Source organism: Aythya fuligula, chromosome 2 (assembly GCF_009819795.1).
Source record: "Aythya fuligula isolate bAytFul2 chromosome 2, bAytFul2.pri, whole genome shotgun sequence".
In the NCBI taxonomy this organism is placed as follows: Eukaryota; Metazoa; Chordata; class Aves; order Anseriformes; family Anatidae; genus Aythya; species Aythya fuligula.
Genome location: NC_045560.1, coordinates 95,473,538 through 95,491,519, shown reverse-complemented (window position 1 = coordinate 95,491,519; position 17,982 = coordinate 95,473,538). Strand labels below are relative to the sequence as shown.

The 17,982-nt window shown below is 38.4% G+C and overlaps 2 protein-coding genes across 2 annotated transcripts in view; one reads left to right on the top strand and one right to left on the bottom strand.

Annotated features, from left to right (window-relative positions):
• Nucleotides 1-106: 106 nt before the first annotated feature.
• ABITRAM (actin binding transcription modulator) lies at nt 107-3,076 on the top strand. Its single transcript, XM_032181512.1, has 6 exons — nt 107-188; nt 273-324; nt 1,656-1,785; nt 2,528-2,604; nt 2,676-2,745; nt 2,814-3,076. Exons 1-6 carry the CDS (start codon nt 125-127, stop codon nt 2,940-2,942), a joined length of 522 nt encoding a protein of 173 aa, XP_032037403.1. The 5' UTR covers nt 107-124; the 3' UTR covers nt 2,943-3,076.
• The window catches only part of CTNNAL1 (catenin alpha like 1), a 55,031-nt gene continuing 40,118 nt past the window's right edge, over nt 3,070-17,982 (bottom strand). The window contains exons 12-19 of the mRNA XM_032181511.1: nt 13,450-13,487; nt 9,290-9,340; nt 9,036-9,190; nt 7,628-7,676; nt 6,850-6,906; nt 6,592-6,711; nt 4,414-4,497; nt 3,070-4,325 (exon numbers count right to left, since the gene is read on the bottom strand). Coding sequence (XP_032037402.1) covers nt 4,164-4,325; nt 4,414-4,497; nt 6,592-6,711; nt 6,850-6,906; nt 7,628-7,676; nt 9,036-9,190; nt 9,290-9,340; nt 13,450-13,487 — 716 coding nt within the window. The 3' untranslated portion in view covers nt 3,070-4,163. The remainder of the gene's footprint in view (nt 4,326-4,413; nt 4,498-6,591; nt 6,712-6,849; nt 6,907-7,627; nt 7,677-9,035; nt 9,191-9,289; nt 9,341-13,449; nt 13,488-17,982) is intronic.

Below are 17,982 nucleotides of genomic sequence, written 5' to 3'. Positions count from 1 at the left end.
TGAGCACCTCCAGGGCTGGGGCTCCCCCAGCCGCTCCGTGCCGGGGCCTCGCCCCCTCCTCCCGCTGCGGGCTTTGTGGCAGCGGGGCGGGGCCGCCCCACGCCTGCGCCCGGCGGGCGGCGAGATGGCGGCGGGGCGGGCGGGCGGCGGCGGGGCGGCGCGGTACTTCACCCGCTGGTACAAGCCAGGTGCGCGGGGACGGAGGGAGGGAAGGAAGGGGCCGGGGCAGCGGGCCCGCCGCCTCACCCACCCCTCTTTGTGGCCTCTTGCAGACGTGAAGGGGCGGCCGTGCGAGGACTTCTGCGTGCTGCAGCACTCCAACAGGCGAGTGGCGCCGGGCTCCGGGCTCCCCCTCAGCAGCAGCAGCAGCAGCAGGCGGCTGTGGGAGCTCGGCTTTCTGGGTGTGGGTGCTCGGTAAAACATCCTCTTGGCCCTTATAATGGCAAACCGTGGCTCGGTTTGGTGCCTCTTAGCATCGCAAAAGCCCTTTCTGAATTGCACTGCGAGGTCTCAGCTCTAATGGCGAGGTGCCAGCTCGCACATCCTCCTCCTCCTCCTCGTCCTCTTCGCAGGAAGCCGCCAGGGTCAAGAGGAAGCGGCGTTTCTGGTTCCTCTGCGCTGCTGCGGAGCTTCCCGGGACCGCCGTGCCCCTGTTCACCGGGATCCGGCTCCCCCTTGTGGGAGCTGCTCGCCCGGACCCTGCGGAGCTCCGGCGCTGCAGCTGTGGGCTTCGTGCATTAAGAGCGGCCCTAAAATAGGGGGGGAGTTAGGGCTCAGCTCTGCAGCTGGGTTTGTCTTAAGCGCCCCAGTTTTGTGACAAGAAATTCTCAGCCTTTAGAAAAAGCCACGAGGCGAGCAGCAGGTTTAGCTAAAGCCCAGCTCACAGGTGGACCACTGATAGCCCCCAGCTTCACCTTTGGCTATTCCCAGAACTGTTGCCTTCTGCTACATCATCGTCCTTCAAAAGCAAACCGAGCTTTACTTCAGCTTCTTGAAGTGTCTACTTCAACAGTCCCAATAGAAGTGAATCAAGTGTGTTCGCGTGGGGTGCAACGCTGGATAAAAGCTCTGGTTCTGTGTAATTACCAAGTTTTCTGTTTTTTGATGACAGCCTAGTGGCTCAAAATGAAGCATCTTCTCTGTGGGTTGCTTTAGGTCAGAGTTCAGTTCTCATTCAGTTTGGTACAGCTCACTTCAGGTAAGATGCCCTGAAGAAAGCTTGTTCAATGTGGTCCAGTAGCTGACATTTTTCTGAGTAGGAAACTAAATCTCTGTCTTATCCACAGGCAATAGTTACTGTAAGTTCATCATCATTAGCTCGGGTAAATAGCTTTGTATGTTACCTTGCGCAACCCCCACGCTGTTGTTGGGGCCACTGGGCGCCTGCTCAGTGATCCAACTGCAGTAAGCTGAACTATCACCTGAACTTCCCTACTAAACTACAGCAAGAACTAAACTTCTACTATATACCGTGGAAGATCAAGTATCCAGCAGCGAAAGTCTTGCTAGTATTTCCGACTAGAAGCTCAAGTGAAGTCCCAGTCTTGGTTTTAAATCCCACCAATACTGGCAGAGAAAGTTTTGAAGCTTGCTTTGAGTACATAAGGGCATGGCTTTTCACAACTACAGCATAATAATTATAACTCTTCTTGCAGAATCTGTGTCATCACCTTGGCAGAAGCCCACCCTCTTCTTCAAAATGGAAAAACAATTAAAAGTATTAATTACCAAATCAGTCCCAACTGTAGCAGACTTCAGAATAAGGTCTCTGGGAAGTCAAAAAGGGTAGGTCTTTTTGATTTGGTTACCTTTCATTTTAGTCTCTCAAACTGCCTGAAACTTTGTCTTTTCTAGAATTGAAATTTAAATAAAACGCAAAGGTAACTTGCTAAGCCCCTCCCTAGTTAAATAATTATGATGAGAGAGAGAGAACATCCTGACCAGGGTGTTACAGTGATCATACAGTTTTGGTGGTTTCCAGTGTTGCTCAGACCAATGTTAATAGTCTCTTAAGTCATTTTGTTGTGGTATATAGAGGGACTTAAACATCCCTTAATAGATTAAAAAAAAAAAACAAACCACAAACTGTTTTCACCAAAATGCCAAGCCATTTGGAAACTACTGTTTTTGTCAAATACACGTAGACAGCAGATGGCCTAGTTCAGTTTTTCCTGGTGGGTTTTCAAATGTGTAGTTAAAACTGCTTATGCTAAAGTTAACTGAGCTATATTTTTCTCCTCTTTTTGCTTATTCTAATTTCTTTAAACTACAAATCTGTTATTCCACAAGAACCAGTTATAAGTAAACTTGTAAGCTTTTACAAGCTTCTATTTGTGCACACAGTTGTCATCTCTTCAGTAGGAAATCATAAATACATAACTTGCAATGACCTGTAACTATCCCACTTCCTTGCTTTGTTCTGAGCAAGTTACAAACTCGTTATGTTGCTGATGGTATCTTAGAAGGCCTGTGTAATTAAGTGTGTATTATATAAATGTATACATTATTTTTTTCTTTTCAAATGCAGGGAGCTCAGTTTTTAACAGAACTTGCCCCACTGTGCAGGATATCCTCAACAGATGGAGAAGAGTACACGATTTATAGGTAAGGATGTTTTCCTCTGCCCCCCAGCCTGACATACCATGCACATTTACTGACTCTAACGACTTTTACAGTTGTATACGAGGGCGACTGATAGAAGTAAATGAAAACATTCTTAGCAATCCAGCTATTTTGCAAGAAAAGGTAAGAAACTTTCTTACTTCTTATTTTCTAACCTTTATTTTACTACTAACTTCACTCTTGCTTTTTAGCCATCAACTGAGGGATACATTGCAGTGGTTCTACCCAAATTTGAAGAGAGCAAGAGTATAACTCAGGGACTTCTGACGCAGGAGGAATACGAGGAAGTTTTGTTGAAACGTCATAATAATTCTGCATGAAGTTAATTATACAGGCATCATCTGTACTTGATATTTAATAAGTTTCTTGGACATTGTAACTTTCATAGGATTAAAAGGCCTGTGTGTCTGTTTTTAAACATGGAACTTAAAACACTGGTTTCACACAAAAATAAAACAGTCCGTTTTGTATATGAAAATTTTCTTTTTTTCCCCTCAATTCTAGTACTACAACAAGCTTTTAAATAAGCACAGATTGATATTTTGGAGAATATTTGTGTTCCACAGGCTTCTTTACTTCTGCTTAGTGCAAGCATAATACAGAAGAATCACGTAATTTAGTTGTCATGTAATTTAGCTAAGCTGATACAACATGGAGTTTGACAAAGGTGAACTGAAAATAAAATGCAACAGGAGCCTGTACACAAAGAGCAGATGCACTTGAAAACAAGTATTTCACACCAGGTTATGCGGTCCTAGCGTTCTAAAGTCAAATAATGCCCTTTCTACAGAAGTTTGTCATAATCAGTATCTATTTACTTCAATTTTAAATGCTATAAAGTCTACATAATACTTCAGTGGTTCCACATGCAATTCAAATTCTGCTCAGTAAGTTTTAATCAAAAAGGAAGCAACAACAGCTATCTACAAATAAAGATAGTAAAAGAAGAAGGTACTGAGACAGGGGTACTAATGAGTTAGAAGTATACTTTGGGAAAAATGAATCATGCCAACAAAATTAAGATTCATTGTTGAGCTATTGCAGGAGTGTTTTTTCCTAGGGCTATACTTCATTACAGGTACAACTCAAAACTAAGGTAACATTTCAGTGCTTTAGGCCACAGCCTTTCAGACTATATTCCTGATTGGGCTTTACAAATTCATAGACTGAAGCAGGCCAGAGATGAGCTTACAGACTTCAGCAGTAGTGTTACATACATGTATAGCATATTGAGCACAAGGTTCTTTACGTGAACTGTCTATTAGCAGCATCTTTGGGTTGGAACATCCATTAAGACATTCAGAAGCATTAACTACAAAAACAGTATTGATAGCGAGCGTAGGAAATTCATTCACATTATAAAAATATATAACGATTACGCTAGTTGGTGCTGTAATTGTTAGGGACATCTATTAGATGTGACAAAGGTCAACGGTTTTAATTCAGATTAACCTGGTTTGACTTTCCACAAATGAAAGCAAAATTGAAACTTCAGCAAGTGTTATTCTCTGATGGAGTTCCTGCATTTCTAAGTGCTATAATTACTTGCTCTCTAAAAACGTCATGTTTGTTACATGATTTTCCAAAGATTTGATGCCAAATGTCTCAGCTCTCCTTTCTGGAGCATGTGCATTTGTGCCGGTTCTTATTCTGTCTTCTCTCCATGGTGGAGCAGGTTTAAGATAGCCGTTTCCTGCTTTATTCTGTATAAAAAGAAGATTTATTTTTAAAAACATGAATGAACAAAAAGCAAACAAGAAAAAACTAAAATACTGCAGATGAATCAAGTACCTTTCTCATTAATTTGCTGCAAAGTGGAAGAAGTTGACATAACAGAGTCATCACGTTCCTTGTTTTCTGAATGCATGCATCAACCTAAACAAGGTAAGTACAGTAGAATAAGACCAATGATTACTTTTTTCAGGCAACTATTTAGTACATACGATGATAATCTATTTTGAGCTTGAAGGGATAACATTTGTCCTTCGTAAATACCTCTTCTAATCAGAAAGTTTTGCCTAGCCATTTTGAATTTTTCTACTGCTCATAAAGCAACAGCATCCCTTCTGTTAAAGGGAGACTTGGGCTGGGAAACAAGAGAATGATACACAGCTCAGGAGAAGGAACTGAAAATAATACAGTATTAGAGAGCAAAATTTCACAATTTTATTTATTTTTTTTGGTCAACGTCCTGTCAGCAAGATTTAGAAAGCAGCGTGACATGTAAGCCTTACCTTGACCATGATATTACACTAAAGGTCAACTAAATCTTGAAGCATTTGATTTTAAACTTTATGAGTAACGCTCAGCACAGCTCACAAGTTTGGGCTGTTCAGAAACATAGCCTTTCAGCACTATGGAGCTATGAAGAGACTGGAGTTCCTGATTAGTTTAGCTAGTGAGTGTAAAACAAACCAACCAGTAGATCTCAGGTGCTGACTTCGTTTTTGGTTAGCTTGCATGGTCCAGCCCCTTTCAGAACTCAGCTGTCCCTCCCAGGAAATTGAAACATCTCCTACATAGCTAATTGGAAACAAAGACCCAGCTGCACAGAAAAACAGATCCCACTGCTGCTCCTTAAGCTGCTCCTTAACAAGCCTGACCTCTAATCACTATTCAGATTTGTAGATTTACTTATGGTAGCTGCCATAAAAGTTTCTGCATTGCTATGTATAAGTTTACATATTAAAAAAAAAAAAAAAGAGTAATAGCAGAAAAAACTGGGCAGTCTAGAATAGGTTCTCTACCTTCTGAGAAGCAAGCGTCTACTTCATGAGTAGAGTCTTTGGGGTTTGGAATTTATGTTTATGTAAAGCATCCATAACAAGAGAATAACAATAATTATTAGTGGTGGTAATACAAATTGCCTTTGTTAATGCTTTGTGCACTTCTTAGTGAGCTACACTTAACTATAATTCATATAAACAAAGTTATGTGGCTTACAGTAAGATAAATACCATCTCATATTATTCAGCTGAGAATTCTCGGTTTCACCATGATAAAATTCCAGAACCTCTATTTATGTAGTGGGTAAAAGAGAGAGATGTGGACAAGTTCCTTGAAAAGTGTTCTCAGCAGTAAAAAGCAATGTAGTGGAAGTCTGTGGACAACTTTCCTTTTTTTTTTTTTTTTTTTTTGTAAACTTTTTACTAAATGAAATCCAAAGTGAAATCCAGATCTTTTACTGAGTGAAATCCGAAACCCAAATGGTAGTTTCACTATTTTTAACAATAACAAAGAAAAAACTGTTTTATTATATTGATTCTTATACTCTATAAGTTGGTAAGTTACTGGTAACGAAACCATTCCATAGAACATTAATATTAATGATAAATCTGGGCCAGTTAGACAAAATTTGGGTATCCATGCTCCCTTTAGAAAATAGTCACATAAGCCTGGGAGTACTGTTCAAACTATCCACCTGCAGGCTTCCATATATGCTGGGTGCCAATGTATCATATTTTGCCTTCTTTCAAACTCTCGGTGTGAGGTCAGGATAAACTTCACCGAAGCCCTGCTCTACTAGCGGGTGAAAAAAAGAGTCCATAAAGCAGTTGCCCCTGTTCTGAAAAACATCCTTTCCTAACACAGGATACTGCAGTAAATGGCTTCGGTTACAGTGACCAGTGAGACAGTAAACAAAATATTTTCATCAAGAGGAACAGTTCTTACTGTTCTTCCTCTTTACTTTGCACATCAGCTTCTCAAACCATGCTAAGTGCAAAATAGTTCACTTCAAGTTGAAGTAAATTCCTCTTCTACATAAGGAACAGCAACAAGGATATACTGCATTGCAGAAAAATGCTTCTGCAATGTAAAATTTTGTACTTGTTAATTTTTACGGACCTGTCAGTTGAAGAAACTCAGTTATCATTAACTGTTTCATGTTTTATCAGGAGCATAAATTACTAAGATACTGTATTTCAAAACAAGTTAAGTTCTCAGAAATGTATATAATTTTTACTTTACCTTTGTAAATATGGCACTTTTACCCTGAACAGAAGCTTTTGCTGTTATTTGGAGCTGCTTGCACATAGGGATCAGTTTTTCAGCTTCCAGCAGAAGCAAAGGTTTGTCGTCATCATGTATCTGAAGTATGTTTTAAGAAGACAAAACCACTCTGTGTTAGACTCCAATATTAAGTTAATGGAGAAGACAAAACAACCAGCCTTTAAGTTCTATCACTAAAATCATAATCTGAAGGGCTTTTCAGTTGTCATACGTCACCTGATCAGAAAAGGCTTGAAAAGCTGAAGCAAGCTTCATGCCTTCTGTTGCAAAAATCTGAAAGTGTAAAAAAAACATGTTAAAAAAAGTGAAGCAAATGAACCACCAGTCTTTTTCCCTTTTAATAAATAGTGTACTCTAAAAGGGTAACAAGTTTGAAGTGATTTCTGAAGTAAAAACCTACACTAACACATTGCCATTCTCCCACATAAGCAAAGTTTTAAAAGTTTTTCCCTTTACATATGGAAAACATTTTTTGAATTGGAGCAGCTCACAAAAATTTTGTATTTAGATGATACCCTGCCATATTTGCTTACTGTCCTAACACAGGAAACTGGTCTCCTGTTAAACATCCATACCTTGGAAACATCACACTACACTCCCTCATTTGGTCCCTTGTCTTTTTGTTTGTATCATTCATATTTTTGCATCTTCTTCCTTTCCCAATACTGCTGCTCAGATTAGGATGAGTATCTGTTAGCACTGTCAGGGACTAAACTAAGTAACACAATGAAGAATACTATTGCACTGAAGGCCACTATTTCCCATTCCTAACTGGAATCTCAATTAAGTCATGTCTTAGATAAGGTCCCACCAGAACACTGGAATGTTAGCTTTCAGAAAGTGCCAGAGTTATGCTGTTGCATACAGCATAAGTTGTACAGTTGCCAGTCAATTTTTGATACTCTGTACTCATGTATAAGGAATCAAAGAGTTAAAGTTGCATTTTGTTCTTAATTCAGATTCCCTAACTCCCAGTTCATTATAAATGTATTACCTCTGCTTGATGAAATAAATCTTGAGTGGTTTTCAGAAGTCCTTCTCCTCTGTGGAAACAATGAAAACAGAATATATGCCATGTATAGACTACAGAATATTTTGCTGGCTGCCTGTACAATTTATATTCTCTGTCTATCACACAAACACACCAGGTGTGGGGGAAATGGGGACACATCTGTAATACCACAAGGCAGGATGTGATCCCTAAATCTTTGTCGGATGGTTTGTACTCGTCCTCTTGATACATCTCTTAATGCCTACTCTCTTAACATGCTCCACGTAACTATTATAAATAAATAAATACTTGGCATCATAAATGTAATAAAGCATCTCTGCCTAGGTATTTAAAAAGCAAGTCAGAGCTCTTTTATTAATAGAAACCTGCACGCCGCAGTAGCAATATATTTTCAGTAGCTAGTGTTCTAAATTTTTCCTTCCATTTTATTTGAAAAGAAGTGTACACTGATACACTCTTTGAAGTGTAGACTCTAGAATGGAGTCTTATTTCATTTATCAGCTAGAAAAGAGGTGGTGTGCTCCCCTCCCCCTGTGCCAGTAACTAAGCCTCTGTTCTTTTCTAGAGTGAAGTATTTCTGCGAAACACAGAAGGACCTGAAAATTACAAGAATGAAAAAGGGCATGCTAAAATCTTATCAAACACAGAATATATTTAACTACTGAAAGTAGAAAATCTACCAGTAAAGATAGTGAAGTACTAATACACAGTGTCTCCTAGCTAAGAAAAGGGACTAAGTTGTATTTGAATGGTGACAGCATGACGCTTAAAAATGAACACACGAGGGCGCAGAATGAATAGCGGACCACAGGCAATTAAGCCATAAAGCTAGGTAACAACCAAGGAGCTTTTGCAAAGAGAAAAAAAAATCAGTTACTGCTAAAATGTTTCACCTATCTATTAAAGCACTCTATCCCAGAATGTCTTAGGTCTTCCACTTACGTAAGCATTAACACCACTGAACTGTAAAATTCCACTCTTTTGGAAGATGCTTCACAGAACTTATTACAGGAGCCCCATTTCACAGTATTATATAAATACTTCAGTGACTAGGGCACTGTTGGGAAATTAGACAGAAGTTGTTCAGTCCTCATCAGCTGAGCAAGGACAGAAATCTGGGTCTCTGGCATACTGAATATTATTGGACTACTAGGTGAGATTAACCTCTAATTTTTCATCAAAAAATCCTAAATTATTCAAAGAGGCTGACACTGTGCAGGCAATTTTAAAAATTCCCTTCAGTATAGCAAAGATCAGTAAGGATAGAAATTAAAGCTGCTTTCCAACTGTCCCCTGATACTTATACTCTGAAATTAAATTTGTCTTTTTTCTTATAAATGCTTCTAATTCTTTTCAGCCCATTGAAATGTACTGCATGCAGCATAATTACCTGGTAAATAAATACATGGAATAAGCCATACTTGACATGCCTTGCCCATGTTGTACAATCTCATTCTCCTGATCCTCCCATTTCTCTGTCTCAGAGTCCACTTCAGATGTGAGCAGGTGCAGTTCTAATCCAAGTTTTGCAATTTTTGCTTGTTCCTATAAAGGGTGACAATATTCATAACATATGAGAATACATTCTTTAGACATGATGATTTTTTTTTTTTTTAACATTTTTTAAAAATGATGGTGTCTTACCTCAGTATCTAGTTTGACTGGCTTTAGTGCTTTCAGATTTGCATTATGCTTCTGTTTCAAACAAAAAAAAATATTTTTAAATAAAAAGAATTGGTAGTATTTTTTACAAACAAATCAAAAAGAGATGGGTATGTATACTCAGACTGTGCAGGAAAGTTCCAGCAGTTCAGACAACCTTCTCAACAGAAGCTGGGAATCTGTTCCAATTTGACTGTTTTTCTGAAATGGCAAGTGCAGACAGGGTCTGTGCCTGCAGACACGGTAACATTTCAAGGAGAAGACCTTGAAATGTCTGAGACCACAGTTCTCAGACTCATGTCGCTTCTCTACTTCCTTGCACCATACCATCTTTTCCCCTTATCCTCAAAATCCCGAGTAATAGGTACTGCTAAATAGTCATAATCCAGTACAACTGTGCTGATTTTCCCTACAAATATAACACTGCTGTGACAGTGACTTGGTACTAGCTGAACCAACTTCCAAGCTGATCTAGGGTACCAGCACGTAAATGCTGGCATGACAACATGGCTGATCATTCTGTGTCAGTTTGCTGAAGCAGATGGATACAAATATTGAAATTCTGAACTTTTTTTTCTTCCCTTCTCCTATTTAAGCCACAAACTATCTAAAATATGTTTAACTGCAAGCCAAATATTGGCTCAAATTAAACAATAATTAGTGGTACTGATGTGAGTGGAATACTTGATAAGACAGAGCTTGCAAACTTGCACACTGTACAGATGTACGCAGTAATACATGATTTGTTGCAAATTAATTTGCATGTAGAAGAGCAGTAGTTTCAGGCTTTAACTTCACGTGCTAATAATATCTGTCACTGTGCAAAGAGAGCAGAAACTAAAAAATAAGGGAGCAAGAGTCCACACTGAGAAACTGCACTGGAGTGCAGGGAAATGAAAAGAACAAAGTTGGTGTTGTAGCTTGGAGATGTAAATGTCAGCCACTAGAGGAGGTTGGATGACAAAGAGTGCAGGATTGAGAACCTTGCCTGAGGAACGAAAAAGAGCTGCTATTAATTAGTGGGAATACTCAGGCAAATTAAGCTAAGGAATCCCTGCCGGAGGGTGAAGAGCAGGAGCACTACTCATTATGAATAGCATCATAAATAAGCTCCAGGTGTGGTCTCCATCTCTGACGTGAGGAATCTGAGTAAAAATAAAACACTACTGTTAGCTTCCTACTGCAATTTGCAGCTCTGAGTTTAGCTGTCATGTCATTTCTCTTTCCCATCCCCAAGTTTTTAAACATTTTGAATCTTATCAATGTCTACCCAGACTACACACTGTAATTCTGCCTATGTATTAGAGATAGGACAAGCTGATCTCACAGCAAAAGATTTAGGAAAAAAAATAAAATAGTATGAATTGATGCTCCTTGTCATTTAAGTTTGACTACACTGTGTATATTGCCTTAAAACTAATATTTCTTGAACAGCTGAGTCTTAAAAGAAGAAACAAATACAAAGCCAAACTAGATTCCTATTTACGTACAAACTTTGGGCTACAAGATATTGCAAAAATTTAAGCTGCTGAGTGAAAGGTATTCAAGAAAACCAGCACGTATTTCTCTATCCACAAATAACTAAAGAAACTTCAAAATGTTTGTCAACTTTGTAGTTTTCTCCACACTCACACTATTTGAATAAAAAAATTGGTAAAAAAATAAGTAAAATAAAATCACATGAGCAGTTACCACTCAACTTTTAAACCATGATTTGACATGATGCTACAGAGGAAAACATAGCTGTGCATTAAGCACACATATGAATTGTCACCACTGCTCTGTCCTCACCTAGGACACCTAGGATGCCATTTATACCAACAAGCAGCTCTGTTGCAATTAAAGGAACAAAAAGGTAAACTAATTAGATCTACAGGAACAGTGTGGCTTTGTGGAAGGAACAGCTTTGGCATTAGCCATGGACAGCAGACCAGCTCCCCCAAACCTATGCACCCTGCAAAATTCAAAAGACAAACTTCCAGAAGAGAGCAAAGGAGAACTGTTTAAATCTTGGGAAAAAAAAATAAAATAAATAAAAATCCGTATTTTTAAAACACATTGGTTTGTATGCCTTAAAATGTTTAGTCAGATGTTGGCTGAAGCTCAGAAGCTATATAGCTTAGTCAAACCAGAACAAACTGACAGGGACAAAAACCCTACCAGATCACCAACCCCGTCTGTTTTCCAGTGCCAGTCTTTTATGCCACAGCTGTGAAATTCACCTGTGGCAAGTGGGCTCTGCTCCTGTGCTTGGCATAAGTCTTGCTGAGGTTTGTGAGCCACAGCAGGCCTCCATGTGTTCAGTCCTTGAACTGGGCAGGTTGGCAGCAATGGGGCCCCAGGCAGAGCTCATCCCCATGAAATCTCTTGTCGGCAGTAATGAAGGAACCTCAGCTTGCCTATAAATCTACTACTTTATCTAATAAATACTAAGCCTCATCTCTTTCTTCTCCATAACCAAAGGAGAGGTCATCTTGACACAATTCCTCTTATCTATGGAGTGTGGTGAAGCCTGACTTCTTGCCTCACCCCTTTAATGCCTGTTTATATGATAGAGGCCTCGGATGGTCAGGGCTCCCCCTGATTGCACTGGGGCCCTGTGGTGCGACTAACAGACGGACACAACTAAGCGTTAAGGAGTGGTGCTGCACAACCTGATGCCTACACATAAAGGCAAAGACCACAGCAGGATGCACCCTTAGTTTCCCCCAGTGCTGGGATGCTTCTCAGGGTACCCTGAGGAGAAGTGCGCCTCAGGGCTGACTCCTCAAGGAACAAACTCATCCACGGATAAATGCTGACAAGGGAGAAGGGCGAGTAATTCACTCTAGGGAGGTTATTTTGAAAGCACACAACTGGATTTAGAAACACTGCTCCCCCTCAGGACCCTGCAAGTAAGCCTCGAGTGAATCTTGCCATTAACAAATCTTTAACTATGCCACTGTTCCTATTGTAGCAAATTTCTTTAGATCATTATTAATTGACTAACATGTAGATAGTGATCAAGTGCTAATAAAAATCACATAATATAACTTTATCTGCTCTAAAAGTATATAACAAATCCTTAATCGTTGCTACATTACAGTTGCATAAATCTAACTCCACGACATCACCCATGCTCACCCAGCCTACAATTATATTCTATTTAAATTGCAGGTTGGATTTAAAATGGATGACCTTTTCTCTTACCCCTTTTTCATTAAGGGTCAGAAGTATAATACTGTGTTTCAAGTCAAAGAATTGCACAACAGAAGACATGGGGACTATTTCACACTTAAATTCCTCAACATTACAGGTTAAGGAGAGAAAGCAAGGAGAGAAAGAAACAACCCAGAACTTACTGTACACCTTCTGAGATCGTTCTTCCCCTTCCTCATCCCAGTGGAAAAAATTTGTATGTAACAAGCAAGTTAAATGACTTATTACAAGGTTTAGGTGGTTTCCTAATGTAGAAATGCTCTTAGAAACGAAGTAATTAATATCAGTTAGTCAGCTAAGAGTATCAATTACCTCACAGCTAAGTGTGGACATTTGGTGTCACTACATTATAAATTGTTAAGATCAAATAGGGAAATGAGAACCCATTACTTGAAGAGCCTAGGATATGCCTAATCATGTCCAATTCCTCAAAATAGGCCAACTCAGTAATCAACACCAAAAAAAGTCAGAGTACCAAGACTTATTTTACAGTACATTGAGTGTATTCTTACTATTTTAATAGTGACCAGGCATTTATTATTACACAGCATAAGAGTCAAGTATGTTGTACAAAATGTTACATTAAAAAACCAGGAATTAAAGGTCACCTACAACTTTAGTTATTAAAACATACTCAAAACGAGGGTAACTAGTCATGTAATATGTTTATCATTCAGTTAGTAAATGTACAAAGTTTGGTATTTTACTGACAGTCATCCAGTCAAGATGCATGTTAGAGCTTAGTGATATGGTTTAGTGGAGGACTTGTTAGTGTTAGGTCAGAGGTTGGACTAGGTGATCTTGGAGGTCTCTTCCAACCTACATGATTCTGTGATTCTGTGTTACTAAGACATCGCTATATCCTCATTAAATGCAATACAGAAAGAAGTCAATTAGTTAACAGAATGTATAACATGTATAAAACAGTCCCAAGAGCAACTTACCCCTGGTCTGGGCAGTGACAGGTAGACACGCTTCTCTCCTAGGAAGAACACACATTTACACCAAAATTTGTATGCGGATCTTAATAATCAGACCACATGCCTTACTTTGTCCTTCCTCAAGTTGCATTACTACATATAAAAGTGAATTACTTACCTGTAATTTGAATATTGAAGAGGAACAGCACTCTATCTTGTGTTTTCAGAAAGAGACAAGCTAAGAACTTCTGTTTAGATTGTAGCTCTCAGTAACTGGCACTTAAGTATCTGAACAGCTTTACTCCTTAAGATTTCTAGTCCCCAGCGTGCATTCCCAAGTAAGAAACTCTCTCTGGTGACTAGTAGCTATCCACTACATGCACTTGTGTTGTTGCCAAATACAGAACATACTGTGGTAGTTACATGTAAGGCTTTTCTTGGCCTTGGATGGTATAAAATTTGAAGTAGGCAAAGACAATAGTGAGAGAGATATAAGAAAGCTGTGGAGTTTTTGCTGATTTTTTTTTTAAGTAACAATAATAAAACCCCTATGTTGTAGTGTACTATATGTATCCCATGCGCTCTATATTTTATGAAGAAAAGTATTACGTATCATTTTACACACTTACTGAATTGAATTATTTCTTATATCCCCAGGATTCTCAGTTATTCCAAGTCCAAGCAAAATAAATTGAGGGAAAAAAAAATCTTTTCAGGTATTAACTGAAAGTGGTTAAGAAGAATTTATTGGCAGGTGGAAACAAAGCCAGGACTAATAGCCTACTATTAGAGCTCCAGTTGCCAGACAATCTAAATATCAATAAAGACTCACATTTATTACAACAGATTCAGGAGAGGAAAGTCTGCTAAATAAAAACGAGTAAATAAATAAAATCCTCAGAGTTAGTGAAAAATACATGCGTCCTGAAGAAACAAAGGACTGAGATAATGGATATCGGTAACATGTTTGCATGGAGATAATGCACTGGACAAACAATGAGCAACAGTAAAACAGGAATAAAATGTTATTTCAGCCTCTTGTATCAACTCCTAAAAAAATTCCCGTTAGAATGCTCAGAGGACAACCCTGTTACGCATTTATGATTTTTTTTGAAAGGATGCTCTTTATCTCCTGACACCATAGAAAGATCATGAGCTCCACGTTTAGGCAACGGACTTTTAAAAAACAAATTGCAGCAAATTGACAAGTATCCCACAACCCACTTGATAAGTATGGGAAATTGAACTCTTCCATGATCACCTCTCAGTTTTACAAAAGGGTGAGCTATCAGGGCATAAGTTGCCTATTTGTCTAAGAATGCAGTTATTTAGATATTAGTTGCCTACACATACATACAAGCACACCAGATTTCCGAGTAAAGACTGACAAAAATTATGTGAACCACTTTACCACATCCCCTGTGTCAAAACATCTGCTAAACAGGATGCAAGAAATCATGTAAGAAGTACCAAGAACAAAAGCTAAATGCTATAGCATAAAAAAATCTCCTTAACGCTATGTAAAAACATGCGCCCTGTTAAAATGAAAGAGTTCAAAAGCCCAGAAAGCTTTGACACAGATGGAAACGAAATACATACTGAGAAGACAAATGCAAAAGAGGTGAGCGTTCAGAATTATGTCAACTGCACTGGAAGAAGTGGTAAACAGATATAATAATAATTAAAAAAATGCTTTTGCTTGTATACCAATTCCCATTATTTGGCTTTGGAAGGCTGAATTACTTACCATACTCAGAAAGAGGAAGGATCTGCCTATTTCTTGGAATGTTAATTAAAACCCACCCCCACTCTGAGTGGACCCACAGATATCATTCCTTTTAGAAGCACAGATCTACTCAAGCCAGAGATAATCCTCCTTCATCAGAAAATACATCTACAACACTATAAGCACAAAATGTATGTTTGATTTCATAAGCAGAATACATGTTTTTTCAGGTGTTTAATTTTCATATTTTGGAAGTCAGATCTAGGCTAAAATACTAAATGGCTTTCTGCTGTATTATGATCTTCCTTTCACTTATTCCAGTCTGCCTTTGTTTTCCCTAATGGGCTTTCTGTATTGTGGTTTTCCTTTTTTTTTTAAAAAAAAAAAAAAAAAAAAAAAAAGCTATGCAGCTTTCTGCATAGTCAGTGGAGAGAAAAGTCACCTCCCCTGGATGAGCCGAATCACTCGTTTTTTGTGATCCTCCCTGTAGAGGTGCCCATCACTCAGGCTGCCCTTAGCTCAGACTAGGTAAGGCTAACACTATGCAGAAGAGGTCTCCTCACCGTTGGATTATATGAAGTTTTAGGATTAGCAAAGGAGGTCCAGCTCTACCTTACTTGACAGTTCCACACAGCACAGAGAGATTTTCAAAATGTACTTGAAAGTGCAGCGCTCCTCCCTCCCTACCCCTCAAAACATGCCCACATCTATTTAGGCATTTTTGGTGTGATTCCATGTCAACTGAATAAAAACATGGCTTCATTTCCAACCTAAACTTTGCTCTCTATCCATATGAATTTTGAACCTTGTTATCAGAAATACCTAGCTTTCAGGTATGAAAGAAACACCGGATAAGGAGTTACGCAATTGCTTGATAAAAAACAAAAGTTTAAACAATGAGAACATCCCGTAATCATAAAAATGCTTATTTTATTAGATGTGTCCAGCACATTTAGTCACCATTCAGTTTCTTGCCTCTTATGCGGTATTCTGTACTCTCTTACAGAGCCAAACATTTACATTAGTGGTACAAAAATACAAGTTTTAAATGGAGGAGAAAAAAATATATTTATACACCTTCTTACTGTAGTTCTATCTTTTGTTAACACACAATCACAATTCTACTAGGAATAAAGCACTTGTTACATTGTAGTGTAAAATAAAGGTACTTTTTACCAACCTCAACATTAAGACAAGTAGCATGAGTTACAAGAAGAGTAAGTCAAATCTTATAAAATATTGTGAAACTCCATTGTGTTTGGAGCAAGAATGGCATTCACAAAACTTCTATAATCTCTTAGCAAACAAATATTTTAGTCTAATTTATTAATTGGGTTATCTGTAGTGTTTTCTAGAAGAAAAAATGTTGAAAGTGGTGAGGTAACTTTAGGGTATTTTTTGAAAGCAAAGAGGTGAGAGTAATTTGCGTGGGATTTTTGTTTCTTTCAAGAGTCACCCTGAAGTCCAACAACAGAAAACAAGCAAAGAAAAAAAAAATGGGCACAACACGGAGGAAAATTTTGTAGAAAACCAGTGGATATAGAAGACCAAAATTAATTCCAGGGAGATAACTGACAGTTCATATAAAACCATCCAGATTCACTGAGAGAAATCCCTTACTAGGCTGGGCCATGCAACAAGCAAAATGGAGACAAGATTTCTTAAACATCTTTTTGGCAATACAAGACACAATGCACCTAAGGAAATGTAAAGTATAGAAGGTGTGCTCATTATCTTACCAAAGGTAGTATCAGAACACTTTATACTGAAGGAAAGACTGGGGAAACAAGAAACATGAACTGACGCAGACTCATCTGCCTAACCAACCAGAAAAAAACGTCTTTGCTGCACTCAGGCCCACATAACCCTATACACTTTTCCATGCTCAGCAACCTACCCATCCTCTTCTTTTTCCTTCAAGCAACAATGTTAGGGAAGCTTTGTGAAATGATGCTTTAACAAAATTGGAAAACATCCATTTAAGGAAAATGCCTGTTATCTGCTGACAACATGCACAAGAGAAGAGAAAGTTATTAACTAAAGGAGATGCTGGTAATATGCCATAACGCTTCAAGAACTATTTGTTTTGAGAGCCAAGTGTATGCTTTGCTGTGGCTGCATGGTTCTTGTCCTAATATCTTTAACTACATTAATATTTATACAAATAGACACACACACATACAGATATGGAAAAGTTATCACTTAACTCTGCTAGACCATTGCAAGAATATGAAAAAAAAATAAAATCAACTGAAAATCAGCTCTGCAAATTTCAAATTTATTGCCATACATCAATATTAGAGTAATACTGTGTTTCTAATTGTATTATGTAAAATGTAATGCTATGTTTAGAGAAAGTTAATACGTCCTTGGCTCTCAAAACAAAAGAAAAAAAGACACTGAAGGTTAAAAGGCCCACAAATAGGATCTCTGATCTAATAGATTGCTACACATCTTTATATAGCATTCCAGACTAAGGTGGAAGAACAAGTAAGATAACAATCACATATTTCTCACATTCCTAATAATGTGTGCTACCCACAATTATTGTAAACCCACTCAGAATTTCACTGTATGTTTTCCTTTTACAAATCTTCAGGCAGAGACACACATTCATCTAACAACCAGCAGCAACAATTTAAGCTATCGCTGTCCTGTGGTTGCTTGTTTACTGCCCTCACAACAAAATTGGCAGAAAAGAAGTACTTGCATGAAAACTCAATCAAGTAAGGAAAATTAAACTCCCAAAATAAGCTCTAATAATGAAAAAATAGTCTCATGTTAACAGCAAGATGAAGGACTTTATCATTGATAAAGTGTCATCTAACCTG

What these genes read in the sequence shown, in the direction of transcription:
- ABITRAM (XM_032181512.1), top strand. Translation starts at nt 125, where the DNA reads ATGGCGGCGGGGCGGGCGGGCGGCGGCGGGGCGGCGCGGTACTTCACC. An exon ending in GTGCTGCAGCACTCCAACAG is followed by an intron (nt 325 to 1,655) that starts GCGAGTGGCGCC and finishes CTCTTCTTGCAG; the next exon opens with AATCTGTGTCATCACCTTGG. An exon ending in CAGCTATTTTGCAAGAAAAG is followed by an intron (nt 2,746 to 2,813) that starts GTAAGAAACTTT and finishes CTTGCTTTTTAG; the next exon opens with CCATCAACTGAGGGATACAT.